The sequence below is a fragment of the Gnatocerus cornutus genome, unplaced genomic scaffold (assembly GCF_029298725.1).
Source record: "Gnatocerus cornutus isolate USDA-ARS CGAHR unplaced genomic scaffold, icGnaCorn1.1 ctg00000114.1, whole genome shotgun sequence".
In the NCBI taxonomy this organism is placed as follows: Eukaryota; Metazoa; Arthropoda; class Insecta; order Coleoptera; family Tenebrionidae; genus Gnatocerus; species Gnatocerus cornutus.
The window spans coordinates 1-11,894 of record NW_028275454.1 but is presented as its reverse complement, the minus strand read 5'-3'; the positions used below and the strand labels follow the sequence as shown (position 1 = coordinate 11,894).

The following is an 11,894-nucleotide window of genomic DNA, read 5'->3' as shown; positions in this document are numbered from 1 at the left end:
AAATCAGCATTGAGAAGAGCTGCAGTGATGGCACTCCAAACAGGTCGTATAGCTGTGAGAAAAGCGGGAGGTCGTAAGAACATACGTGTTCCTAGAATAATACCGTTTGAACCGAAGCAAGGAGGAATTTTACCTCTTCTACCTATATTGGCAGGACTGGGAAGTCTTGGTTCACTAATAGGGGGAGCTAGTGCTGTGGCAAAAACAGTGATTGATGCAAAGAATGCGAAAAAGAAATTAGATGAACAAGGTCGGCATAATAAAGCAATGGAAGAAATTGGTAAAAAAGGATCTGGTCTTTATTTGAAGAAGAATGATAGAGGTGGATACGGATTGTTTTTGAAAAAACAGCAGGTCTCAAAAAACTACCTATAGAGCTACCCAACAGAGCCCTCTACGACATCGATATAAGAAAATTCGCAAAAATGTTAAAAATACCATATTTTAGAGGAGTTTTTATGCGTGACACATTATTAAATAAACCAAATAAAAATGAATGCGCAATAGTCAATTTGGATACCAAGAAAAATCCAGGAACTCATTGGGTGGCCTACATAAAAAAGAACAACAATGTTACCTATTTTGATAGTTTTGGGGCACTAAAGCCGCCTCAAGAACTTGTACGTTATTTGGGTAATAGTGTTGAAATTTTTTACAACAATGATCGATATCAAAACTACAATCAAGTAAATTGTGGTCATTTATGTTTGAAATTTTTGTATAAACATATGTAAAATATATAAAATAAATCAGTTACATCTTAGATGTTGTATGTGAATAATGTCAACCATCTTCTCTTTAAAAAGTAACAATCACGTGCTATCCATCGATTTCCCAAATCCTATAGAACTTGATTCAGATTGCGATTACGGTTTAGCGTTAATTGGGTTTCATTCATACAATAGTATTCCAAATATTGAACCGGGCGAAAATAAATTCTATTACTCTGAGGAGAAAGATTCAAAAGTAATAACAATACCAACAGGATCTTATGAAATTTCCGACATTGAATCATACTTGATCCAAAAAATAATTCCAAACTCTGTGAAGAAAGAAGACTACAACCAATATTTTTCACTAAAACCCAATCACAATACGCTTAAGTGTGAAATTAAAAGCGAACATTACGCAATCGATTTTACACAGAAGGATAGTATTGGTAGAATATTAGGGTTTTCTAAACGTACACTACCACCACATCAACATCACGAATCAGATCTACCTGTCGACATAGTAAAAGTCAGAACTATTCAAATTAATTGTAATATAACGACAGGAGCTTTTCATAATCATAGGCTTTCTCATACCATTTACGAATTTGCTGTGCAAGTCAATCCAGGATTTGCAATAGACGAAGTACCAAGGAATCTTGTATATCTACCCATAATTAATAAGCGAGAAATTCCAAACATAACACTAAGCATACTTAACCAAGATTTCAAACCTGTCAATTTTCGTAAAGAAGAAGTAATTGTGCGTTTAGAACTAAAGAAACTGTCATAATGGGTTTGGTGTTTATCAATCCAAGTCGAAGTCCTTATAAAAGTTCGATGTCAGTTGTTCAGCAGTCAGTCTGTAAAAGACAACCATCGAAGACAAAGGGTTTAACTCCAGCGAATATATTGTTTCTTAAATCGTTAGGTTATAATGTCATTAAGCCAAACGTTCGACTTTCATCGAAAACCGCAATTTGATGAAAACATTAAGAAGATTGAGACTCGAACATATTATCCTTATGTGAAAACTTTTAATAATAATGACATCATTGAAATTTCAATAAATCAATCGGACATATGGACCTTAATGTACGATGCCGCCTTGATTATTGAAGGTAGTGTCAAGAAAAAAAGTGGAGAAGGAAGTGTATCTCTTGTAAATAATGTTGGTGCATTTCTATTTGATTCTGTCACATATGAATTAAATGGTAAAGAAATTGAGACCGTACGTGATCCTGGTATTGTGAGCACAATCAGAGGTTATCTCTGTTATAACCCCAACGATTCAAAGCACCTGGATATTGCAGGATGGAATTTTCCACAAAATCCTATAGTAAATACTGATGGATCATTCATTCTACGTGTTCCGCTAAAACATCTGTTTGGTGTTTTCAATGATCATCAAGTAACATCTTTTGGAAAACAAACTATACGTCTTGTAAGGAACAAGAACGATGATGACTGTATGCATACAACTAATGTAAAAGATCCTACGATAGCAGGGGAATTAAACATTGAAAATATCTCACTAAAAGTGGACATTATTACACCTAATGATGTCCTGAAATTAAATTTGTTAAAATCAATAAAAACAGATGAGCCAATGTTTATATCGTTCAGAAAATGGGATTATCATGAATTGCCCCAGCTGACTGTTGGTGCTACAAAAGAAATTTGGGGTGTGAAAACAAGTACAAGTGTAGAAACACCTCGATTTGTAATTATTGCATTTCAAACGGGGATCAGAAATACTATCAAAAAAGATCCGCAATATTTTGGGAATATAAATGTATCAGATATACGTATTATGCTAAATGGAGAATATTACCCTACAGAACGCATGAGGCTCAACTTTGAAAAAAATAAATTTGTTGATGCACATTATAATTATTCACAATTTTTGAGTAGATTTAAAAATGATATTACACATCCCAAACAACCTTTGTTAGATTATGTAGCTTTTAAGAATCGAGCTTTGTTCGTCATTGACTGTTCCCAAAGGCACCAATCGTTGAAATCAAATACTGTTGATCTTAAGGTTGATATTGAAGCCGCAAGTGGTTTTCCTGCAGATACAAAAGCATATTGCATTATCATTCATGATACCATCTTTGAACATCTTCCTATTAGTGAGATAGTACGAAGTCTATCTTAAAAAGTAGAGGGGGTGGTATATAATTTAACAGACTAAAGATGTAATGTTAATGTGACGACAATCATGATGACGATTGTTTGTGTTGATATTCAAGGGTTTAACTTGAGAAATGAAAATCAAAAATGGTCCTTTTACCCCAAAGAAGTTACCATATTCAACGGACATCAAACCAATCATTACCTTCTAAAGCCGCCTAAAAAATTTGACACATTGTCGCAAACCAATAAAAGTCAAGTGAGGTATGAAGAACGAAATTTCCATGGTCTACGCTATTCATATGGATATGTGAATTATGATGACATTGCTGATATTTTAATTAAAGTATTAAAAAACTATAAAATGGTTTATGTGAAGGGGAGCCAAAAACATACTTATTTAACATATGTGTGTGCAAGTGAATTACCGGACTTGATCATAAAAAACGTTGAAAATGAAGTTGGAGTACCCAAGTTAGAAAAACAACGTCCAAAATGCTTTAATCACTTTAATCAAAAAAATTACATGTGTAGCAATGTAAACTGTGTAATTTTGCACCAGTGGGTGGAAAAAATAAATAAATGCTAAAGTTTTTAATTTTTTATTAATCACCCTCTCTCCATCAGATCTATTTAAGGTGATGTTGTAGTAGATTTTCTTTAGTTATTGGTTCAAAATGCATGAAGCACATACCAACAAACCAGAAAAAGTATACAATGATAAATTCGGACTTCATTATGTGACATGTCCTTGGTCGAATCCAAACGCCACGTGTGGACCTGATACTTGTAGATGTATACTCGAAAAATTAATCAAAAATGATTCATCATCAACATCAACATCATCATCATCATCATCATCATCATCATCATCATCATCATCATCATCATCACTAGAATCAAGTATGTTTGATGTTTTCTAACAGTGATGATGGTTATAAAAGTTTATAAACAATTCTTTTTATTTTCACCATCAGTTTATGTCAGAATGCAGTGCACGCAACAAGAAGAAACCCTACCCATAGTTAATTTAGATTTTTTTGAAAAACCGAAAACTCATATTCATGGAAAACTACTACCAACTTCATTTCGAGCAATTTTTTGTGGGCCCAGTGGATGTGGAAAAACGAACGCATTGCTTTCTTTAATTTATAATGAAAGAGGACTTAAATTTAAAAATGTTTATCTTTATTCAAAATCTTTATTTCAAACTAAATATCAAGTACTAAAATCGGTGTTGGCACGTGTGAATGGAATAAAATACTTTCCGTACGACAATAATGATGACGTAATTGATCCCTCTCAGGCTCTTGATCATTCCTTATTTATATTTGACGATGTGGCCTGTGATAATCAAAATAAAATTCGTCAGTATTATTCAATGTGTAGACATAAAAATATCGATGCAGCCTACTTGTGCCAAACTTATTCTAAAATACCTAAACAATTAATACGTGATAATAGTAATGTTATTGTGTTATTTAGACAAGACGAAATCAATTTGAAACATGTGTATGACGAGCACGTTTCACCCGATATGTCCTATGATCAATTCAAAAAAATTTGTTCAGAGTGCTGGAGAAAACGTTATGGATGTTTAGTAATTGTTAAAGATTTTCCGGTGGATAATGGTCGATATCGCAAAGGGTTCGATAAATATATAAAAATCTAATTTTCTATAATTTATCATCACTCATTAAAATGACATCTTCAGATCCGCACGTTACAAAAGCCATTGATCGACTCGCTAAAGGTATTAGGAGAAAACATTTAGCTCTTAAATTGGGTCGATTTGAGCAAGATGAAACAATAAAGAAAATATTTCAACCTATTATTGATCCTCTGTCCAAGAAGGTTGATAACATATCTGCAAAAACCACAAAAACCGCAAAGGTCATTGATAGTACGACACAAACACGTTACTTCGCTCCAAAACGTGACTCATCTACACAGACAAATCAATTCACAGATACCAAGCCCGTCATTGAATCAGTGGATCAAATTTCAGTTAAGGAGCTTCCTACTGAAATTATTGGTGAATACAACCCTAGTTTTGAACCAACTGATGATTATGCTACAGCTACAGTTAATCCTGATGATGATGTTGTTGGTGATGGTGATGATAATGTGTTTGAAAATATCACTGAAGAAGCTTATGAAGACTACTTATCTGATTATTCGGAATTAGCTCGTGAATACATAGATGGATTTTTAAGAGATCATTCAGCAAAAGAGTATGATACAACATATGGAGTAAATCATGATGCAGAAACAAATAAATGGATGTTGGGCAATAAATTAATTCATTTTGGGAAAAACAGTGATGATTTTACTATTGGAGGTAAAACTTATGTGGGTACAAGGGGCTTGTATGAATTATTGTTTAAAAAACGTCCTATGAAGTATACAAAAGATGATGAAGATAGCTATCACTCAATACTTAAAGCAACAAGCGTACACAAAAGACAATTTGATCCAACAGGATACTTAAGAGGCAGTAGTCATCCGAAATATCGAAGTGTTATAAAACCACTTATTAGTGATTCACCACAACGTAGTTATTCGTTTTCTGGAAGTGGGCTTACAGATAATATATTGCAATACAATTCCAAATCAATCGAATATGTATATTGGGATGATGTTAACGAACTTGTTGATAGATTAAAATTACTTTGGGCGTCAAAAGACGCTGGTAATTCGTCACATAACAATGAAATTGTAGCTATAGTTAATGAATTAAAAGAAGCGGGTATTATTTATTAACTTGTAATCCGTCCAAATCATTTAGTTGTAAAATGCCTCTCGACAAGTTTGGTCAAGCTTTAGACGATCATAAAAACACTTTATTGTTGGCAAAATTTCAAACTACTAATGGATTGAAATTTACTGTTGATGGGGATATTGATGCAGAAAATTTGAAAATTTGCAATATTAAAGAACCGTCTTTGGATAATGATGCTGCGAATAAAAAATATATAGACACTAAAATTGCTCAACTATCCCAGGATGTTCTAACAACTATTAAAGCTATATCTTCTAGAGTTCTTAAATCTGTAGAGCTCTGTCAAAACCGTATAACATTACAGCAAGAAATATATGCCAAGTTAAAAACAGAATTGTTAAATGTTGTAGCTCAAATTGATAAAAGATTAAATAAAATAGAAGAACAAATTACGGACAACAATTTGAAAATTAATCAGCATATGGAAAACAATCTTACGACCATTAACTTACTTAAAGAGAAAATTGATTCCATCTCGACTGCTAATCTAGAGTTCTTAAGCAAAAACAAATTGGTTAGTATTGATGATAAAAAATTATTGCACAATTCAAATAATTAAAAAATTTGAAAATCAGCAAATGTGAATCTGTAATAATTAGTGAAAAAATTCTAGATATCTAGTAATACAAAACAGTCTGTAGATTCTACTTATTATTAATAAAAGATTTATATAAAATTAGTTGTTTTCAAATTATTTATCAGATTAGTGGTAAACAATGGTGAAACAGCATTCCAAAGAAAAACTAGAGCTTGTTAATGAGCTTCACAAACCAATCCAAAGAAAGTTTACAAGACGTCGAACAATTATTAAGGGTTTAGATGATTTATGGCAAGCTGATCTAGGACAAATGAATATGTATGCCTCGTCTAATAAAAATTTTAACTTTATATTGATTGTTATCGATTGTTTTTCGAAATATGTTTGGGCTAAGCCCTTAAAGTCTAAACATGCCGATGAAGTTACAAAAGCATTTGAATCAATATTAAAAGAGAAGAGGCACCCCAAAAATTTACAGACAGATCAAGGTAAAGAATTTTTTAATTCGAAATTCAATGCACTAATGAAGAAATATAAAATAAATCATTACCATACGTTCAGTTCTAAAAAAGCAGCAATTGCCGAACGAGTCATACGAACATTAAAAGACCGTCTTTTTAAATACTTCAGTTTAAACGGTTCATACAAGTGGATTAATGTTCTACCAGAACTTGTATCCACATATAATAATACCATCCATAGTACAATACATGTGAAGCCCGTTAGTGTAAACAAAACAAATGAAGATCGTGTTTTAAAATCATCATTTAATGAGATTAAAGTTGCAACAGCCACAAGAAAATTTAAAGTTGGAGACATTGTTAGGATAAGTAAAGCCAAACATATTTTTGATAAAGGTTATACACCTAATTGGACCACAGAATTGTTCAAGGTTGTTAAAATAAATATTACCAATCCTACCACGTACCTTTTAGAAGATATGGAAGAAAAACCTATAATGGGTGCTTTCTACGAAAAAGAATTGCAGAAAACAAAAAATTCGGACATATATCTAGTGGAAAAAGTTTTGAAACGACGTGGAAATAAAGTATTGGTTAAATGGTTAGGGTTTGATAATAACCATAACAGTTGGATTGATAAGAAAAATGTGTTATGACATGTAAACAATGATCGTTTTGATTAGTTTACATCAAGATGTCTGCCGATGAGCAGTGTGATGTTGAAGAAATTCAGTATGATTGCGAATTGATGATTGAAGCTAACCGATTTGAAGAGGAAATCAAAAAAGAAAAACATTTAATTCTCAATATCAGATATGACTTTGAATATTTATCACCGTTCTTTATTGAATGTGGTCTAAGTCCTGCGAGAAATTTTCAACCTGCAATTCGACTTAACAATGAATTCAATAATCTGTCCTTCAATACAATCGAATGGTCTGAATTTGTTAAGGTGCTCACACGATTCATCGATGGCGGTTTAAAGGTCAACACTATCAAATTTTGGGAAAATTTTGTCATCAATCGCAAACCAAAACTCATTCAGCTATCTAAAAATTCAACTAGTTTTGTTTTGATGGATAATGATATTCAACAAATTCTCCAATTAGACACTATTTTGTCGAAAAGACTTGAAATATTACATAAATTAAATTTTTTTAATTATTATTATAAATTGTTAAATAACGTACCCAAAATAGCAAATGCTTCTGTTAACTTGTCAATACTAGATATTATTAGAATTATTTGTGACTCTAATGCCTCTATTAAAAATTACTGTATGATGGAATGTATACATTTCTTAAGCGAACGAGTGTTGTGTGATTTTAATAAATATAAAGAACGATTTTAACAAGTGTTTTATTTTATCAACAGATGTGTGCGTCTACCGCAACAGGAAAGGTTGTAAAACTCATATTGATTAGATTGCTTTATTTCTGTCTTACAAGTGTAATTTCATGATTTAGCACTACTAATTTATAATTGTATAATTTTATGCAATAATCATTTTTCAAACACTTTTGTGGTAATGGTCTTCATTTTTTAAGACAATTTCAAACAATGCTGTAGTACCGTACTCACAATTCTTCAATTTTCTTATTCCTCTGTACACTAAACAATATGTGTCTGAAGTAAAGTTTTCCAAGTTGCTGCGTATAACCTCAATACTTCTTTTGGGTAGAAATACTTTAAAATCTTCCAATTCCACTATAGGACACTCACCGTAAAGCCCTTTGTACAAAGACACATTTTTAATAAGGTACTTTACACCAATGGGCAGAGTTGTAAGACCCTTAAATTCCTTTATGGAGTTGGAACTGTTAGTGACAATGTTGATTTGTTTCAAATCCATTCTAAAAGATGTATTACTTAGTATAAAATAATTAAATGAAAATTAACCCATACTTATCGATTCTTGGACTGCACAACACTTGATTTGAATGAAATTGATTGATTTTTTCTTTATATAGACAGCGAAAAACGTCCGGTCTTATCAATGTTTGCGGTTATTCCGAGAAACGCGGAAATCAGACCAAATGACCACACCCAAATAACGAACTATTTTACATGTTTTTTCCGAGAAATTGCAATATTTTTTTCCGAGAAATTCCAAAAATTTTTTCCGAGGACCGCACTCAAATTATTTTGAAATTCTTGCTCTCTCTAGCGCCCTCTATGATTGTCACCCAAACCGTCACCGCCATCTTGATCCTCTACCAGCTGTCACAATTAAAGACGCCATCTTGAACGATCAAATGTCAAATCTACAGCCATCTGTCAATTCAAAATTCTCGCCGCCAGCTGTCAAATTTCCACCGCCATCTGTCAAATTTTTAAATTTCCCGCCGTTTAGCCGCGCACGCGCAAATTGAACTGTTTATCGGCTCGCGGCGCCTCCAACCGGCTACACATTTCAATTTCCCGCCACCAGCTGTCAAATTCCCACCGCCATCTGTCAAATTTTTAAATCACCCGCCCACCTGATTGGCAGATGACCAGCAATACGCCGGAAGAGCCGCCGACACCATCTGTGCGCCTGATTGGTAGATGACCAGCAATACATCACCGGACGGGCGCTCGAGATTACGACTTCCGCTGCAGAACCGGCTTTGTATCACTACTGAATTGCAAGAAAACAGCAGAATTCTGCACGAAATCATCAAAATTCTTACAGAAAACCGCATATTTCGATGCAAAACGACGATTTCTCGCCGATTTTCGTTGTTTTCTGGCTTGAATTCGCAAAGAAGAGCACGAAATCTACAAAATCATGACTTTTTACCAAGATTCAACGGCTGAATTGCAAGAAAACAGCAGAATTCTGCACGAAATCATCAAAATTCTTACAGAAAACCGCATTTTTCGATGCAAAACGACGATTTCTCGCCGATTTTCGTTGTTTTCTGGCTTGAATTCGCAAAGAAGAGCACGAAATCTACAAAATCATGACTTTTTACCAAGATTCAACGGCTGAATTGCAAGAAAACAGCAGAATTCAGCACGAAATCATCAAAATTCTTACAGAAAACCGCATATTTCGATGCAAAACGACGATTTCTCGCCGATTTTCGTTGTTTTCTGGCTTGAATTCGCAAAGAAGAGCACGAAATCTACAAAACCATGACTTTTTACCAAGATTCAACGGCTGAATTGCAAGAAAACCGCAGAATTCTGCACGAAATCATCAAAATTCTTACAGAAAACCGCATTTTTCGATGCAAATCGACGATTTCTCGCCGATTTTCGTTGTTTTCTGGCTTGAATTCGCAAAGAAGAGCACGAAATCTACAAAATCATGACTTTTTACCAAGATTCAACGGCTGAATTGCAAGAAAACAGCAGAATTCTGCACGAAATCATCAAAATTCTTACAGAAAACCGCATATTTCGATGCAAAACAACGATTTCTCGCCGATTTTCGTTATTTTCTGGCTTGAATTCGCAAAGAAGAGCACGAAATCTACAAAATCATCACTTTTTACCAAGATTCTACGGCTGAATTGCAAGAAAACAGCAGAATTCTGCACAAAATCATCAAAATTTTTACAGAAAACCGCATATTTCGATGCAAAACGACGATTTTTCGCAGATTTTTGTTGTTTTCTGGCTTGAATTCGCAAAGAAGAGCACGAAATCTACAAAATCATGACTTTTTACCAAGATTCAACGGCTGAATTGCAAGAAAACAGCAGAATTCTGCACGAAATCATCAAAATTCTTAGAGAAAACTGCATATTTCGATGCAAAACAACGATTTCTCGCCGATTTTCGTTGTTTTCTATCTTGAATTCGCCAAGAAGAGCACGAAATCTACAAGATCATGACTTTTTACCAAGATTCAACGGCTGAATTGCAAGTAAACAGCAGAATTCTGCACGAAATCGTCAAAATTCTTAGAGAAAACTGCATATTTCGATGCAAAACAACGATTTCTCGCCGATTTTCGTTGTTTTCTATCTTGAATTCGCCAAGAAGAGCACGAAATCTACAAGATCATGACTTTTTACCAAGATTCAACGGCTGAATTGCAAGTAAACAGCAGAATTCTGCACGAAATCGTCAAAATTCTTAGAGAAAACCGCATATTTCGATGCAAAACGACGATTTCTCGCCGATTTTCGTTGTTTTCTGGCTTGAATTCGCAAAGAAGAGCACGAAATCTACAAAATCATGACTTTTTACCAAGATTCAACGGCTGAATTGCAAGAAAACAGCAGAATTCTGCACGAAATCATCAAAATTCTTAGAGAAAACCGCATATTTCGATGCAAAACGACGATTTCTCGCTGATTTTCGTTGTTTTCTATCTTGAATTCGCAAAGAAGAGCACGAAATCTACACAATCAAGACTTTTTACCAAGATTCAACGGCTGAATTGCAAGAAAACAGCAGAATTCTGCACGAAATCGTCAAAATTCTAAGAGAAAACCTCATATTTCGATGCAAAACGACGATTTCTCGCCGATTTTCGTTGTTTTCTGGCTTGAATTCGCAAAAAAGAGCACGAAATCTGCAAAATCATCACTTTTTACCAAGATTCAACGGCTGAATTGCAAGAAAACAACAGAATTCGGCACGAAATCATCAAAATTCTTACAGAAAACCGCATATTTCGATGCAAAACGACGATTTCTCGCCGATTTTCGTTGTTTTCTGGCTTGAATTCGCAAAGAAGAACACGAAATCTACAAAATCATAACTATTTACCAAGATTCAACGGCTGAATTGCAAGAAAACAGCAGAATTCTGCACGAAATCATCAAAATTCTTAGAGAAAACCGCATGTTTCGATGCAAAACGACGATTTCTCGCCGATTTTCGTTGTTTTCTGGCTTGAATTCGCAAAGAAGAGCACGAAATCTACAAAATCATCACTTTTTACCAAGATTCAACGGCTGAATTGCAAGAAAACAGCAGAATTCTGCACGAAATCATCAAAATTCTTAGAGAAAACCGCATATTTCGATGCAAAACGACGATTTCTCGAAGATTTTCGTTGTTTTCTATCTTGAATTCGCAAAGAAGAGCACGGAATCTACAAAATCATGACTTTTTACCAAGATTCAACGGCTGAATTGCAAGAAAACTGCAGAATTCTGCACGAAATCATCAAAATTCTTACAGAAAACCGCATATTTCGATGCAAAACGACGATTTCTCGCCGATTTTCGTTGTTTTCTGGCTTGAATTTGCAAAGAAGAGCACGAAATCTACAAAATCATGACTTTTTACCAAGATTCAACGGCTGAATTGCAAGAAAACAGCAG

The 11,894-nt window shown here is 34.0% G+C and overlaps 1 protein-coding gene across 1 annotated transcript; it reads right to left on the bottom strand.

Annotated features, from left to right (window-relative positions):
• Positions 1 to 8,137: 8,137 nt before the first annotated feature.
• LOC148165940 (uncharacterized) lies at positions 8,138 to 8,616 on the bottom strand (the record flags this gene model as incomplete). Its single annotated transcript, XM_088049585.1, has 2 exons — positions 8,138 to 8,480; positions 8,533 to 8,616. Coding segments are annotated over 2 exons (427 nt in total), but the record flags the coding sequence as incomplete, so codon positions are not given.
• Positions 8,617 to 11,894: the final 3,278 nt, after the last annotated feature.